The 18,675-nt window shown below is 42.0% G+C and overlaps 1 protein-coding gene across 1 annotated transcript; it reads left to right on the top strand.

The window, feature by feature from the left end:
• Positions 1-413: 413 nt before the first annotated feature.
• Positions 414-18,666, top strand: LOC137260846 (MAM and LDL-receptor class A domain-containing protein 2-like). The gene is made up of 21 exons (XM_067798404.1): positions 414-786; positions 1,127-1,306; positions 1,820-2,073; positions 3,198-3,288; positions 3,818-3,964; positions 4,523-4,791; positions 5,046-5,217; positions 6,515-6,655; positions 7,514-7,773; positions 9,957-10,041; positions 10,329-10,514; positions 11,574-11,725; positions 12,296-12,500; positions 13,083-13,223; positions 13,868-14,121; positions 14,596-14,680; positions 15,468-15,548; positions 16,001-16,141; positions 16,824-17,086; positions 18,286-18,373; positions 18,647-18,666. The coding sequence occupies exons 1-21, from the start codon at positions 414-416 to the stop codon at positions 18,664-18,666; spliced, it is 3,588 nt and encodes a 1,195-aa protein (XP_067654505.1).
• Positions 18,667-18,675: the final 9 nt, after the last annotated feature.

The following is an 18,675-nucleotide window of genomic DNA, read 5'->3' on the forward strand; positions in this document are numbered from 1 at the left end:
CGAATCCTACATGCATGTTATGTGTTTGATAAACCAGAGCGTCGCCAGAAGGCAGATAAAAGTACTATTATTCTAGTATATTTGCCTTTATTTATTATAATATTATTATAATGTCATATATTTGCCCTTAGTCATGACAAACAGAGCAAATCAGTCGGTGCAAATAGTGTCTTTCAGCTTGGATACACCATTGATACGCATCGCCTAAAACTGTTGCTCAAACAGTTATAGGGGCGATGGGGTAGCCTAGTGGTTAAAGCGTTCGCTGGTAGAGCCGAAGACTCGAGTTCGATTCCCATCATGGGTACAGATGTTTTAAGCCCATATCTGGTGTCCCCCGCCATGATATTGCTGGAAAATTGCTAAATGCGTCGTAAACCCTAACTCACACACTCACTCAAACAGTCATAGTCATGTCTCTCCTTTCTTCTGGAACAGCAAGCTACTACATGTACATCGAGGCATCGTCGACTCATTACAATGCTCTCGCTCGACTGGTCAGTCCACCACTCTCTCTGAACAACGGTCAGGCCATGTGCCTGACGTTCTGGTACAGCATGTATGGCCAAACCATCAACTACCTCAATGTCTACTTTAAGCGTAGTGGGTCACTGGGTGATGCTGTGTGGTCGAAACATGGAACACAGGGTCCAACCTGGAAGAAGGCCACCGTCGACATCACGGGAACATCTCCACTTCAGGTCGTGTTTGAAGCCAGTCGCGGGATATCCTACACGGGAGATATCGCCATTGATGATATCAGTGCCCTTCCCGGCACTTGTTCTGGTAATATCTTCACGCCACGCATTGTTACGTTTTGACTAAGGATGTTACATAATGTCTGTGAATGAAGCATGCTGTCAAAGAAAGTAACACACTCATCAAGAGTGCCTCATGATGTCAAGCGGCGGTCGAATAGCCCATAGCTTGGCGTTGAAGCGTTCACCAGTCACGCCGACGACTTTGTGTGCAATGTGTGAAAAACTCATTTCCAATTTCCCCCATCTTGATATTGCTGGAATATTTGCTGAAAACGGTGTAAAACTAAGCTCACTCATTCCATGTCTTCTTGCGTAGTGTCCGGTACACACTATACTTTAACAACATTGTGTTGGTGATGTTTCAGGGTCATCTGCGACGTCCACAGGCAGCATCCCGTCCCTGTTGTCGTGTGACTTTGAACCCTCAGACAGCTGCGGCTACCATCAGGACAACTCTGACGACTTCGACTGGACCAAAAAGACCGGGTCAACGGGTTCTCATGGCACAGGCCCTTTGGTAGACCACACCTACGAGACACTTGCTGGTCAGTGTTTTTAACGTTCACTGCATTTACTGTGTAGGGCCACGATCACCAAAAACTACAAATCCTGCATAAATCTGTCTATAACCTGAATCCTGATGTGTTTTCGGTGACGTTGAAGTCTAGGTCTTTCCTTACACAAGAATAGAGCTAAGACTATCAATGTCTGTGTTAAGATATGGGAGTTACGATCACCTTAGCGATACAATTGCGTTGTACAAGGCACCGAGGGCTCCTTTCACGAAGCAACCTTTACTAAGGTTAACCTTGTCTTTAACACTGCTGTACGGTCACCCTAGTGACTTACATGCTACTATAGATTGCAAAAAATAGAACGGAAATGCGTATTTTAGAATATCTGCTGATGTATATCAACAAAGAGTTTTGTTGATGCTTATCTTAGTATCCTTCTAGTCTAATTCTTCATTTTCTGAATTTTCGGTCTTATTTGGCGAAATAACGAGATGCACAATTCGCAAGCTGTTTCATATACTGCTGCAATGATCGCATTTCCAGGACACTACTACTATATCGAGACGTCAGCACCCAGGAGTCGGGGTCAAAAAGCTCGGCTCCTCTCCCCAACCACCAACAGTGGAGGCACCAACTGTCTCACTTTCTACTACAGCATGTACGGGTCTCAGATCGGCCAGCTGAATGTGTACACCAAAGTTAACTCCCTTGGCGCTCCCATCTGGACCCGCAAGTCCAACCAAGGCAACAGCTGGAAGGTGGCCCAAGTCACCATCAAGTCACAGTCTGCTTTCCAGGTTTGAGTCCAAACACTTTAAGCACAGCCAAATATCGAAACCAACGGCTTAACCATTTATGTTTAGGGGTACGGTATGGGCCTTGGTAGGAGGCCGTCATTATATATTGATCTGATTCATCATTAAATGTTTAACTTCACAAAGTAGGAAAGCTGCCACATACTTAAATATAGGCGAGAATTAATTTCCAACGTCTTTTCAAACGATATACTTTGAACAGCCCATAGCATGTTAATTTTAGCAGTTGTAGAAGATTTTACTAGCGCCTGAAATAATGAATCGTGTGATGTCGTGTGCAGATATATATTTATTGTTAAGGTTAAGAATTTTGCCGTGACAAAGCTGTAAGAAATCCCCTGTGAACCAGCGAAACAGAACAAAGACAAGTCTAAAACATTCAAATATTGTATTATTAAGCAAAGAGAGCAACTTATGTTTCACAGGGCAGTTTCACAGTACTGATTTCAAATACAATACAAAAGAGACAAAATCTAAGGCAATGGGTCACAAAATATATAGTAAACTCACCAAAGACTTGATTTGCACAGAGAGTGAAAAACAGTTATGCAGAATGTAACACAGCAAGTGGTCAGGCAGCGGTTGACCAAGCGTTGACGCAGAGGCAAAATTATGTACTCCAGTAAACGTGTCCGTTGACAACACGGCAACTAACATTTATATATACATTCAGTCATTTCCTGAAAGTTCGAGCACATCCGACCATCGCCACTCACGTAGAATGCCCTAGAACAGTTTCCGGAAGTCAACCAATAGAAAGCCAAGGGTAGATAACTCTAAAGTACTGCCTTTGAGGCGTGCCGCCTAAATAATTCTCTCAAGGAAATGTGACTCATAATAACTAACACTAAAACCTTAGATATTGCAACCCAATTACAACTACTGCAATAATAAGTAATAACAACTCAAATCACGGACACGGATTTATTGTTATTAAATCCTTTGACCTCAAAAAACAAATTGTTGGATTCAAACTTATGCACAGTGAGTTCAGAATCAAAGCACCGATTGGTCTGACTCCACGTTGTAGGTAGTCGACAAGGTGTTGCAATTTACTAATATACTCGTGGTCATTTGACATCATACCTATTCAAACTTTATTTCAGCTTGTGTTCGAAGGTGTTGTTGGGTCTGGCTACCGTGGCGATATTGCTATCGATGACGTCAATGTCACTGCTGGACCCTGTGTTGCCCCAGGTATGTTCGTTTTGATATTCCTTTTACCCGTTATTATACCCCTTATTGCTCCGGGTTACAATTATTCTTCGGCAATCCATGCTTGAGGTAAGAGGTAACTAACGGGATAAGCTAGTCAGGCGCGCTGACTTGGCTGATGTCTGTATCTCAATTGCTATGATAAACGGTGTTAATCACTTGATTGTTTGGTCCAGACTCGAGTATTTACAGACTGTCACCACACAGCTGGAATCCTTATGAGTGAGACGTTAAACAACAAGCAAACAAACGCAATCCTATCAGATATATTGTGAATTTATGGAATAAAACACAATTATGTGCAACAAAGGTCACAACATTCCCGCACTGCGATCTTTGCGGGGGGAACGCTGAAATACATATATCCACATTCAAATAGTAGTATTGTTGACCTTCGATTTGGTTTGAGAAAATAGAACACAACACATATACATAATATACACTTTTTACTCCTGAAAATGCATATGTTCAGAGTGATGTACCGTTGTAAATGGGCCATGTGTCGCTACAGGAACGTGCAACTTTGACAAACGTACGTTCTGCACCTACAAGAATGTCAAGGACGGCACGGACGATTTTGATTGGTTGCTGCAGCACGGCCACACAAGCTCCTCCAATACAGGTCCCTCCGCTGACCACAGCATGGGCAACTCTCGAGGTCAGTCTAATGTTTCTTTATGAATCTAGATCTCATGAATAGGAGCTCTACATGAAAGAATTGTTTACTCGAACGATGCAGTATTCCCGACGCTGCCTATTCCAAATTGCGGTCTTGTCGTTGTGTGGAGTTTTGCCATGTGCGAAGTGAGTGAGGTTAGTTTTACGTCGCTTATAGCAATATTCCAGCAGCATCACGCGGGGTCACCAGAAATAGGCTTCACACATTGTACTCATTTGGGGAATCGAACCCGGGTCTTAGGCGCTCAGGGCGAATGCTTTAACGGTCACCATGTGTTGATATGAATCATAAATAACTATATAATTGATTTACATTATATATTGTGAGATGGGGGACAAAAATATATTTAGTTTGAAGGATGAGTGTACTTTTAGTGCTAGGTGTAGTTATGCTTGCATACACTGAGTGCTATCAATGATTCTTCCCATATAAGGCGTCTTTGGTGAGGCAGTCGTAAAGGAACCTCATACTACCATCCTTTTTTTCAAGACTCCAAGACATGAAGTAACTGGCTCTCATATATATGCTTCACAACAGGAACGTACGCCTATATTGAAACAAGTGCCCCGAGGAAACCAGGTGAGAATGCTAGACTGACCAGTGAGACGTTTAAACCAACGGGACAAAACACCACCTACTGCTACTCATTTTGGTACCACATGTATGGGACCTCTGTCGGAACTCTGATGGTCAACTACGTCACTAATTCTACCTACCCTGGTTCCACCATGTGGCAGCTGTCTGGTAACCAAGGCAACGCATGGGCCTTTGGGCGCATCCCTGTTAAATCTGCTACGGAATTCTATGTGAGATATTTTACACTTTTCCCGGTTCCTGGTTGAAATTCTAAGTAAGGAAAATATATATCAGAACATATATTCAATTTCTAGAATGGTCGATATTGATCGCTTGCAATTTCACCAATTCAGTCTTATCTAATATTTGTGTGGAATATAATTTCTGTTTGCATTGATTCATTAGCTTCAGTGGAAAGTCCCCGCTATGATATATTTCTGTTTTTGTTCTTGAAATGTTGCTTATCTCATGCTTTGGTTCTCAGATTATGTTTGAAGCCACGGTCGGGAGCAGCTACACTGGAGACATAGCCATTGATCAACTCAACTTCCACCCATGGGTATGTGGTCTGACCCCAGGCAAGGCACGTCCCCCAGGGCAGACCACGCCTGCATCAACCACCCCAAGGTCAACATACCCACCGACAGCCACGTCACGTAAGCTGACACTGCTATATACTGTGGGTCACTGAAGTTTCAAGCTCCTCTCACTAAATATATGCACAAAGAGCTAAGCCTTACTTATGCACCACATGCAGCTTTGCAGTGATAGGTTTCCAACACGTACTTCTCGTGGTGACCATGATGGAAAAGCACACATTAGTTTCTGACCCGTTTGATCCTTTGACTCGTGAAAAACGACAAAATGATTTGAAACCATGATTTTATGAGGATATTTGCTCATTTCTCTAAAAGCCCCATTGATTTTCAAACAAAACCATGTCTTTACAATGTTTAATGTTGAATTTCCAAAATGTAATTTTACGTGTCTTATACGATCCAAGGAACCGAGTGTAACGTCCACGTGATTGTATGACAGCAAGCACTCTCCTCCTTATACCCCCTGATCCTCTGTAAGATAACCTCCAATTTGGGCCAGGTTCTGTACAGTCCCTTTGTTGCACATGACGTCCAGTCATGTGCCAGTATGCTCCAAATGGTTCACATCGGGGCTCATTCAATCGCGGAATTTGTCCGGTTGTGCTTAACTAAGTTCTTTGTGTCTCACTATAAATACGACTCTCGTTGTTCCAGTCTTTCGCCCCCTGCACTCTCATGTAGTGTGAAATCCTTAAATCTCAAATGTATTAGAAATTATCAACATTAATTTCGCCCCCTGCTACCATATCTAATAGCCTTATAATTTCACGTAATGTGATTCTCGTAAACCCCAAGCTTACTTAGACCCGCGAAGATCGGGATTAGAATTGATCTTCAGTAACCCATGTGCGTCGTAAAATGCGACTAACGGGATAGCATGGTCAGGCTCGCTGCCTTGACACATGACATTGTATTCCAGTTGCGCAGATGGATGCTCATGATGTTGATACCTGGATTGTCTTGCGCAGACTCGATTATTTATAGACCACCGCTGGAATATTGCCGAATGCGACAAACCAGCCAACCTATCCAAGCCAACTTAACTTGAAGGCAATAAGAATCGAAATCAATTTGATCTCGCTGATACCTCATCATTTGTAAGAAATCAGTACACGAATGGGCATAAAATGTGCTACAAGGAAGACGGACATTGATACAGTATTTCAATTCTTGCTTTAGTGTACACTATGGTATGAAATATTCTTGTACACGTATTTACATATTATTCATCTGTTTACATAAACTAACAAGACTTACACTCCGATTTCTTAAAATAGTCCCTAGAATTGAGGACAATTATTGTCAATTGTACTGGTTCGTGATCTCCACTCAGTATTCTCTATGTCCTTTTCAGTGCCCGGCACGATCAACTGTAACTTTGAGAGCAACATGTGCGGCTGGACACAGGCCACGAATGACCAGTTCGACTGGACCAGACAGAAAGGCACCACAAGCTCGAGTGGCACCGGACCAGGAAGTGACCACACTACCTCAAGTATGTTGATATTGATTGTGACGCCAAGACATGTTGGGTATTGTCTTGATGAAACTAGACGCGTCTGGTTGCCAGGATTGATAACTTTGTGTCATCGGAGCGGATTGAAGTTCATGATATCAGTCATTGGTTTGTATGGTCGAAACTATATTGTATACAGGCAGTGGTCCCACGAATTACTGAATTCACACGTAACAGACTAATTATACATACAATTCTCCACTGAGTAGATTTAGTGAGTGAGTTTAGTTTTACGCCGCACTCAGCACTATTCCAGCTATATGACGGGGGTCTGTAAATAATCAAATCAGGACCAGACAATCCAGTGATCAACAGCATGGGCATTGATCTGCGCAACTGGAAACCGATGCCATGTGTCAACCATGTCACCTGATCCCGTTAGACAAGCACAGTCGCCTTTTATGACAAGCATAGGTTGCTAAAGGCCGATTTTACCCCGTGCCTTCAAGGGTCGCTGAGTAGATTTAACGTGAATGGACATTCAAACACCAAGATTCCAAGTTAATTCATGAACATATACGATTTTTAGAGGTTAGTTATTCGGGGACTCGAAAAATCTGCTTTGAATATTAATTGGAATTAATTAATTTGAATATTAATACTAGAATTGGGTCTGATGGTTATTGTAGTTAAACTGTTGGAATGAGAACCGGAGATAAATCATGAACAGTATATTTCAAACGTTTGTCTTTGCAACCGACATGAATAGCGAGAAAGCCAACTTTGTGAATTGATGTTGACACTATCAACCACTTGTTTATGTTTCAACCTTCCTGTGTGCCGGCGTAATACCAGCGTCGTATTACTGTTTGCATCACAACTGAACCATTGTTCCAGAGGGGTACTACATCTTCATTGAGACATCCTCCCCCCGACATAACGGGGACAAGGCTCGTGTGGTCAGCCCCGTGGTCAACTCCCAGGGAACCAAGTGTCTGCAGTTCTACTACCACATGTACGGCCCCCACATCAACGCCCTCAACGTCTACACACAAGCTGGCTCCAACTTGGGCACGGCGATCTGGACAAAGAAGGGCACCCAGGGCAACAGGTGGATCCAGGGATCAGTGGATATCAACGTTAAGGGACAGTATAATGTAAGAGTTAAAGGGACAGTATAATTTAAGCGTTAAAGGAACAGTATGATGTCAGAGTTAATGGGACAGTGCAATGTTAGTGTTAAAGGGAAGTTTGGTGTAAGTGTTAAATGGACAATATAATGCACACTGACCCAAAAAAGAAACGCATAACTGAAATCTCATTTTTAAAGTAGATTTTTTCGGAAAATATGGAATGGAATGACAATTAATGTAAATATTAAGTGTTTTTATAGTCAATACAACCAAAACAGACAAACAAACACAACCTCTGGTGATTATTCGCCACACCACAGCACCTTGAAAACGCTTTGTATAATCTGCACGTGGGAAAATCTGAAAGCATTATGCACGTGCAAATGCAGGATCTCAATCTTGATTATGATGGCTATAAAAGGGGACAGGTCCTGTTGCGATTCATTCTGCGAATTTCTTTCTATGCGACGCGAAAAATGCCAAGGTTAAATGAAGAAAACAGAAATAGAGCCATTGGACGTCTGGAAGCTGGGGAAAGTCAGTCATCAGTTGCCAGACGTCTGAATGTGAGGCAGAGCACGATTTCCCGTCTCTGGCAACGATACACGCAACACAACTCGACCAGAGACCGTCCAAGGAGTGGGAGACCAAGGGTGACAACTCCAGCACAAGACCGCTACATCCGGGTGCTTCATCTGCGTAATCGGGCCGTCACTGCTACGTATACCGCTGATCACGTTCCTGGGCTGCGTAGAGTCTCTCCACAAACCATCAGGAATCGCCTAAGAGAGCATGGAATTCGACCTATGCGACCTCATGCAGGACCTGTTCTGCATCCCCATCACCGTCGTGCACGTCTTCAGTGGTGCAGGAACGTTCGGGCATGGAACCTCTTGAATTGGAGGAGGATCTGGTTCAGCGATGAGTCACGTTTTCTGCTGTACAGACATGATGGAAGGATGCGTGTTTACAGACGTCGAAATGAGAGATATGCTCGACAGTGCGTTCGTGAGGTCAACAGACACGGTTGTGGAGGTGTAATGATGTGGGGAGGCATATCTATGAACGGCAGGACACAGTTGGTGCATGTGCAAGGGAATCTCAATGCTGTACGCTACCGGGATGAAATTCTGAACCGTCATGTTGTTCCTACAATTGACGCTAGAAGGGAAAATTTCCAGCACGACAATGCAAGACCGCACACAGCACGCATTACCACGGATTTCCTTGCCAACAACAACATTACAGTTCTTCCATGGCCCTCAAAATCGCCAGATTTGAACCCAACTGAACATTTATGGGACCAATTGGGTAAACGGTTACGACGTCGACAGCCGCACCCACAGACACGTCTACAGTTGGTGAATGCGTTGCGAGATGAGTGGAGAAGAATCCCACAAAGGCGGATACGACGTCTTATACAGTCAATGCCCAGGCGATGCAGAGCAGTGATTGATGCCCGTGGTGGTCACACCAGATACTGACTTTCTCACTATGCCATGGAAAATAGAGACGCTTAATACCACTGTGAATGATTGTATATGTCTTGACACACATTTGTTAATACCCGTGTGAATTATCATTGCTCAAGTTCCATTACTTTTTGTGCAATTTAAGTTAATAAATCATCTCTCATAACATTGGATTTTCACCTATGCGTTTCTTTTTTGGGCCAGTGTAGGTATTGAAGAGACAGTATAATGTACGTGTTAAAGGGAAGTGTAATGTAAGTGTAAAAAGGACAGTGTAATGTAAGTGTTAGAGGGACAGTATAATGTACCTGTCATAGTGCGACATAATGTAAGTGTTAAAGGGACATTAATATGAAAGTGATAAAGGGACAGTATGATGATATAAGTGTTAAACGGAAGTATAATATAAGTGTTAAGTCGAAGTATAATGTAAGTGTTAAAGGGTTATGTATGAAGTATATGATGTTAACCGTCCAGCGTCCAAAACGCACGACGGCAGTTTCGGAATTTTGTCATGCTAGGACCCGTAAGTCTCTATCGGGTATCTTGCTGGAATTTATGTTTTACCATATTATGATGCTTGGCTTGGCACTATTTCATCCAACCAAAACAGATGGAGCTGGATTGCCAGACAGTAATCCATTTCAAATCACGTTCTCCGTGATATATTCAAAGTATGCCTCAAACATAACTCATTCATTCATCTAACCCACACCTCTGTTGACCTATGTCCAGATCGTGTTCGAGGGGGTCCGAGGGGTCAGTTATCTTGGGGACATTGCTCTTGATGACATCACACTCAAAGACGGTTACTGTGAAGGTAAGTGACCATTCTTTCTCTTGTAAGCATGGAAAACGCAGGACTGTCATGATTATACCTTAACGTTAGGTGTATTGGTAAATGATTGAAGTTTTAAGAATGTTCAGTCATATATCTGTTTAACTGTCATACCCGGTAACAGGAATGTCCTCAATGTCCTTGATGTCAAATTCAGAAAATTGTAATTCATGTTCTTTCCCACATCTTTGTACATCTATATAGAAACTCCATTGATTTAGAGAAAGCCAAGGAGTCGAAATAAATGTATAAATTACTTTTTTTCATAGGAAATGGGACAACTCCCCAACCCGGTACACTGTCGAATCCTATTGGCAAATGTGACTTTGAAAACCCATCAATCTGTGGCTACAAGCAGGACACAACTGACCGCTTTGACTGGACCAGGACAAGTCACACAACGTCATCATATGGAACTGGACCAAGTAACGACCACACCTACGGGACATCAAGAGGTGGATTTGACCTTCTTTTTGTCAATGTGTTATCATATGCCGCTAATGAGAGATATGCTTTATAACATCACAGATAGTCAACATCACCTGATTAAAATGTGGGATCGAAATATGTTCACTTCAGGATGTTGCCGATTTTCCTCTTTCGTTCAGACTGGGTATTTCTTGCAATGACCATTTACGGGTTACTATTTTCAAATGTTGTGAACAGCGGTCCAGTTTCTTTATATGGTTCAGTGTCAACATGCTATAAATAAGATGACTTAGTACAGGAGTGAAATACGCTTTCTGAAGGATTCTGTCACTTTTCTTCGCAATCGGGATTTGTTTCTGGGGTTAGTCAAGACTAAGTATCTTAAGGCACTGATGTTCTTTATATTTCCATAACTTCCGAAAGGATGATGTATATATTGTCCTATTTGGAATGCTGAACTAGACAACAGTTCGAACTGAATGGTGCCATACGTTTCACGCACTCACATAGATAATCCCTATTCTATATGACCAATGGTGACTGGCTACCAAACCAAGTGTTTAAAGCTTCATTTCCCAGACCCACTCATGTGCTAATTATGTCTGACTACCACAGTACCCACACCCCAGTACCCAACAAAGCAGCCCTCTTGTTACTCCCCCAATGCTATTTTGCTCCTGTTACTCCCCAGTAACTAACAATGGCGTCTTGCTTCTGTTACTTCATGATAACCAACAGTGGTGTATTGCTTTTGTTGCTACCCAGTAGCCAACAAGGTGTCTTGCTTCTGTCACTCCCCAGTAACCAACAATGTGTCCTGCTCCTGTTCTCCGAAGTAACCAGAAATGATGTCTTCCTTCCGTTACTCCTTAGTAACCAGCAATAGTGTGTTGCTCCTGTTATTTCCCAGTAGCCAACGGTAGTGTCTTGCTCCTGTTGCTCCCTAGTAACCAACAACGGTGTCTTGATGCTTGAAGTCCCCAGTAATCAACAATAGTATCTTACTCCTGTTACTCCCAACTTACCAACAATGGTGTCTTGCTCCTGGTATTCCCCAGTAACCACTGATGTGTTTGGTGTTGCAGGTCACTACATGTACATTGAGACGTCGGCTCCACGAGTTCAAGGAGATACGGCACGTCTCGTGTCGCCCACATACCCACCCTCCAAGGCTGACCTGTGTCTCAACTTCTACTACCACATGTACGGCAGCCACATCGGCACCCTCAACGTCAAGGTGAGGCCAGACAAGATCATATGTAGGGAGCTATCGTCCATAGCCAGTCACAATAGCTGTGAAAACATCAATGTCACAGACTTATATCACTGTATCCCTAATCCTGTGTTATCCGCACTGTTCCCTTATATTAATAAAAGTGTATATGTCACAACCATAACACCACTTTACAATCACACCACTATTCCCCTTACACTCAACATTCATACTCAGAACAGTTTTTCACATGAGAAAGATTTTTGTCCATGCGGTAAAATATAATTTGTGGGATTTGTAATGAATCCACAGGGAAATTGCTTAATTTACTCGAGTCAAACGGAACCAACACATAAAGTTCCGGGCCAGAACTGGTCTTGTCTAGACGAGATCGGAGGATCTGGTTTCATACATGTCATCGCATCCCAGTTGCGTAGATCGAAGGTCATAATGTTGATCACTGGATTGTCTGGTCCAGACATGATTATGTACAGACCGGAATATTGGGGAGTTCGGCGTTAAACAACAAAACAAACAGAACCAGTTGCAATGTGTTCTATATAGAAATGATTTACAAAAAACCGTTTGTTTTAGCTGTTGATAAACACCCATCTGTCGACTGTATGGACAAAGTCTGGTAACCAAGGGAATCAGTGGTCCCTGGGCTCAGCAACTCTTTCAGCAAATGACCTGACTGGAAATTACCAGATTGCTTTTGAAGGCGTAAGAGGTGTCAGCTACCTTGGGGACATAGCCATTGATGACGTCAGCATCACAAGTGGCGCATGCGCATCGCCAGGTGAGCAGCGTAGACTACAGCTAATTTAAACTAAGTATACGGTCATGTCATGTAGTAGTTTAAGATTCGATAATGAATCACCATGAGTTACGTCCCTTGTCTTCTTCGACCTTTTTTTTGCCCCCGGTTAGAAGCTTTTACCAAATTTAAAACACCCGGTTAGCTATTCTCAAAACGTTTCGTAGCTCTAAGAATTCTTACTTTTGATAGTAACCAGTGTGTTAAGAATGGACTTAAGAAGTTCGTAGGTCTACGCGTTTCGAAATAAATAGCCTGTAACAAAATTCGATCCGATGTAATTTCTGTTTCTATTGTTTGTTCATTCAAACACTTCATTTGACCTCTCATGTGTTTAGGAAGGTTATCATTGGTCATCGTTTCCGAACACCGGTTATTACCTGATGAAGTTTTTAATCACTTGCGGTTAATGACATATGATTCAGCCCTCAGCACGTCTTCTTATTGGACAGTATTTTTACTGTTAGTTTCTTGTCGAAAATATCCTGACAGGCTGTTATTGACCTGACTTACTCTTTTGATATACGTCTATCCCAACTCATTGACTTCTGCTATGGAACCCAGCATCCTGCACCTTTGAGAAGGGCTACTGTTCGTGGACAAACCTGCAGGGCCAGGATGACTTTGACTGGACACTCAACTCTGGCAGTACGTCAAGCCTGTACACTGGGCCATCCTCTGACCACACTCTCGCCACCAGCGCCGGTAGGTCAAATGGTTTGACTCTCCGTATCTACATAATGTAATTTGTTTTCATTTTCAGAACCAACATTTCGATAAAATATGTGTAAAGACAGAACCCTCCCCACACCACTGTTTGTTTTTGTGTTCGTTTGTTGTGTTTGTTGTTTTTTGTTTTGTTTTGTGGTTTTTTTTGTTCTTTTTCATTTTTTAACGCGATATTCCATGTGTCTAGCGACGATCTGTAACTATCGAATCTGAAACAGAAAATCCAGTGCTAAAAAGAATTGGAGTTTGATGCGATTAGATTGTCACCGAGGGCCTCCTTCCACAAAGCACTAAAGTGATCGTAAGTCATTAAGGTGACCTTAGTGCAATGTTAAAGAATGGGGTTTAGGGATAATCTAAGTAAAGGTTGGTTCGTGAAAGGAGACCTGAAAGGAATAAGGAAGCCTGACCTCACGATCCCTCCCACATCACGAAAATAATTAGCAGTATTCATTCTACATCTGTCTTTTGTATTAAGTTTCATAATTAATTTGATAACAGAATGGCAAAAGGTTGAGGTTAATCCGCGGTTGTTGCACATATATATATCCAGTATTTCAATTAAAGACCTTTTGGAGGAGTTTTGTTCATTTATCTTCAATGTTCTTTTCTCTCCTTAGGCAAATATGCCTTTATTGAGTCATCAGCTCCTCGAAGATCTGGGGATAAAGCCTGGTTGTCCAGTACAACATTCGCTGCCTCAACAAAGCGTTGCATCAGCTTCTGGTACCACATGAGCGGCAGTCAGATCGGCACTCTCAACGTGTACGTCATCGTCGGCAACGTCAACACAACGGTGTGGTCCCTCAGCGGCAGCCAGGGCGACAAGTGGCTCAATGGCCAGGCACCCATAGCATCGACGACATCTTACAAAGTAAATGTGATCTTTGTTCTGGTATAAATAACACATCTGGCCCAAACATATATTAATTGTCGTAAGAGTTTACGTTGGGTCTATCACGAATAATGTGAACAGTAGAAACTGGAACATGTGACATCCATTGTTTGTTCAACGCCAAAGCAACCTCTTCCTCTGATTTCATTTAAATATCTCAAATCTCATTTTATTTACATCCATCCATATTATTGTTTACATCCATCCAGACATGACGATTATGAAATGGGATAATGACACTAGGTTAAAAGAGACTCAAGGACATTTAGGACAATATGGATGCATTGGTTATCCAGTCCTCCAGTGAAAGCATAAGCGCATTATGCCATTTAAGCCAATTAAACCAATTAAGCCAATTATAACTTTACGAAAAACACCTTCATTGTTATGTGCCTCATTTTCAACAATTTTAACCCTACTTTTTACAAAGTATCATGTCCTGTTACTTTAAAGGTGTACTTTGAGGGTGTATGTGGTGGCGGATATCGCGGAGACATTGCCATAGATGACATCTCGATAACCCAGACAACATGTGGAGGTAGGTTAATTATGTACTCCTAAAAATGTAGGGGATCTTCATGTTTTTATTTACGATTAAAATATTTAGGAGATTTATCTGAATCAGTGTTGCTATGATATTATTGGATAGTTAGAGAATGCATCACCATTTGCACTTCCTCACAGGCATAGCTGTATTTGGAATGTTGTCGCTTTTGAAAGAGGATTGGTATATGGCTTGTAATTTGCATGTATACAATTTTAAAACAAACGACTAGAAACAAACACTAGCAAATATGTGATGCAAGGTGAGTGTCAAAATGAATGTTCTAAGTGATTTCTCGAACGTCTTGAACAAATGTCAAAATCAAGAATGGGACCCCATGCACGTGTATGGGGCTACTGCATCGTGCAAGTCCATATCATGCGTTGTGTTTAGGGGTGGCAATAGAGGGAATTTGTGGTGCGTTCATAAAATGTCTGTCCTTGAAACGTTTATTAACGTTTACATTTCCCAGCCAAATTGAAATGTCATTTTACTTTTTTGAAGAGTATATTACGGAGTATCTGTTAGGACACCCAATTTTTCCTCCATGTGAACTGAACATAATCCTACATTGCCTGTTTTGTGACTTAAATATCAAAGGTATGAAAGATATAGGGATAATGTTTTTATCCCTTGTTTCGAGGTGTACGCTATGCTACTCAATATATTTCACGAACAATGTAATTGTTTGCATCCTAAAAATAACATTGCCATACTTTGGATACTGATATCTAATGAATTGGAAATGTAGGTATACAATATTCAGTACGCCTGTTTCCAGTTGTACCAGCCTCAGCTAACGTACACGGAAATGGCACCATCGCTCCCTTGACGTTGACGACAGCCGTTCCAACCCAGCCAGGTACCTTTTTATATACACAAATGACACTGAAACGAATTGGTTGGATGGTTGGCTGTTTAACGCCCCACTCTGCAATATTCCAACAGCGGTCTGTAAATAAGTCTGGATCGCATAATCAATAGCATGAGCATCGATCTGCATAATTGGTAGGCGAAAACATGGGTCAACCAAGCCAGCGAGTCTGTTCACCAGATCCTGTTAGTCCCCCTTGCGACAGACACTGGTTCTAATCGGGATCTTTATGGGTTGACAGTGAGAAACTGAAAGCGTAAAATAAATTATTTTTGTGTACTCATTAAGGGATCAAGATAATGAATGTGTCAATGGATATCTTTTGTCCGGGTAGGTTTCTTTCTGAGTATATAAATAATCCGAAAGAATACAATTATTATCCCTATCAGAGTTTGAACAGTATATGCAGATCTTACACGTAACGTGCTTTGCCTCCCCAGCGACAGGCCCCTTCTTCTGCAATTTTGATTCGGGGCTGTGTAGTTGGGCTCAGGACAAAACGGACACGTTTGATTGGTCAAGGAACAAGGGACCAACGTCATCTGTAGGAACTGGACCCCAGAGTGATCACACTAGTGGGCGTACGTAAACGCACCTGCAACCTGTGTAAAATGAAATCCTTGAAACGCAAACATTTCCTTTTTTATATTAATACGTCGATATTATCATAATATGGTTCTGTCTATTTTCTAGTCAAGTTAAGCAGTCCAGGGGCTCCTTTGAGAAAGCAACTTTTACCATAACTCCCATTCTTTAACATTACACTAAGGTTACCTTAGTGACGTACGATCACCTTAATGCTTTGTTAAAGGAGACCCGGCTTCATGACGGCGCGCTGTGTTTATTTGTTTGTGATTTACCGTTACACTCAGCAATAATCAATCTAAGTGGCAGCGATCTATAAATAAGAGTCTGGGCAAGACAAATCAGTGCTCAGCATAATGAGCATTGATAACTATAACTGGGATACGATGGTCATTTGACCACCCAAGACAATGACCACGGCCCGATCCCGTTACTCGCCTTTTACCCTAAGCATGGGACACGGGGTGTTGAAGACCAATATTCGCCCGAATCTTCAGGGACTGGGGGGTCTGTAGCAACAATGTAAACAATTGGAACAACAGTGTAAAATCCATGTTTGAATCCATTTGTGTAGGATACAGCATTCAGTACCGTAAGAAAAATGATGAATGACTGAACAAAGAGACGCACAAACTACCCTTATACTCACCTGTATTTACCGCATCTCTCCTTCTTCAGAGGGCGCTTACCTGTTCATTGAGACCTCGTACCCACGGAAGCTGAATGATAAAGCTCGAATTATCAGCCCTTCGGTTGCACCCGGATCCGGTACACAATGTTTCACCATGTGGTACTACATGTACGGCGATCACGTCAACGCCCTGAACGTCTACGTCAAGACTACACCAGCACTGGGGAATCCCATCTTCACACTCAAAGGAACCAAGGGTCCCAAGTGGATTCAAGCAAAAATAAATATTCCAACCAAAGTTCGGTTCCAGGTAAATTTATTCGTTTCTTGAAGTCACATTGCATAATTACCCTGATAACCCAAGCTGCCCGTGGGGCGCTAGAAGCTTATAGCCACATGACCTATCCTACCAGGTACCCATTTTCTGCTGGGTGAACTGAAGCAATTCTGAACAAATTCACTTGCCTAAGGTAAGACACACGTGCTTCCATGTTGAGCAGGGAGTCCTGGAAACACTCAGGAGTCAAGTTGCCAAACACGGTCAGCCACAAAGGACTGTGACCAACGTTGCCTTATTTCAACTGTTTCCACGCACAGGACCACACACTACCACGTATCTGACATATGCAGCTAAATGCTTAGCTTCTTCACACACCATTTTGACAATAGCAAAACTGTAGAATCGCCCTGAACCATAGGCTAACTGGCAATACCGTGTTTTCTTAGTTCGAAATAATTAGTGGTGACAAGGATCCCAATGGTACAGCACAATTTGTCGTAGAATTTCAAGTCATGTAACGGAAGTCCATCACAGTTTAGTTTCACTTAAAGCACTCACTGTAAGTTATATATATATGCGACTACGAAAATGAATGTCTGGACTACAAACTTTATGCAGATTACTTGCCCGGGGATCATGCATCAATTTTCTAAAAAACTCGTGCAAATGTCATGCATGTGCGCAGCTGCGTCTTGGTGTATAGTTTTGCTAGGGATTGGCCAATGTCCACTGAGTCCCCATATTTACTGAACCCATAACAATAATATTTTCAACGTTGTAAATTTGTTTTACAATACATCAGATCATGTGTAAACAGTATCTGTAAGCAGTGTGAACCATTTTGTAGAATCTAGATTAGAATTGTTGATGAATTAAGCATCAACATTTACACTAGTGAGTTTAAACTTTTGTTGGTTAGATTCTAACTTCGACCATCATTATTCGATATGTCTACTTTATTGAAACGCGAAGTTAGTTTCAGTGTGATATTTAATGTCACAACCATACTGGTCACGATTTGCTCTGAGATTTACATCAGATATTCGTATTTCAGTGGGGGCAGTGGGGTAGCCTTGTGGTTAAAGCGTTCGCTCCTCACGCGTAAGATCCGGGTTTAATTCCCCAAATGAGTACAAAGAGCAAAGCCCATTTCTGGTGTCCCCCTCCTGGATATTGCTGGAATATTGCTAAACGCAACGTGAGGCTAAGCTCATTTACTCATATTTCAGGTTGTGATAGAGGGCGTGGTCGGTCCAAGCTACCGCGGCGACATAGCCATCGACGACGTCAACATCAGCGATGGAATCTGCTCCAAAGGTATAGAAGAAACATTTTTTAACTGGGATAAAAGGTTAGGCTATTTGATACTGTGACCGTGCATCTTTTTCAAAAGCAAAACCAAATGTATAGTTCTAGTATAAAAAGTGAGAATTTCAATGTCTTCTTTAAAAAATACCAAACAAAGCAGTTAAGTAAACTTGTTTCTTCCCTTGACAGTTAATTTTAGTGCATTTCAAATGATGTTATGTAACAATTTTTATTACCATGATAAAGTGTTTATACAGTGATGAAACACTTCGTGTTTTTCAGACCCAGACCAGTTTGCTTAAACAGATATT

The sequence above is a fragment of the Haliotis asinina genome, chromosome 14 (assembly GCF_037392515.1).
Source record: "Haliotis asinina isolate JCU_RB_2024 chromosome 14, JCU_Hal_asi_v2, whole genome shotgun sequence".
Classification (NCBI taxonomy): domain Eukaryota; kingdom Metazoa; phylum Mollusca; class Gastropoda; order Lepetellida; family Haliotidae; genus Haliotis; species Haliotis asinina.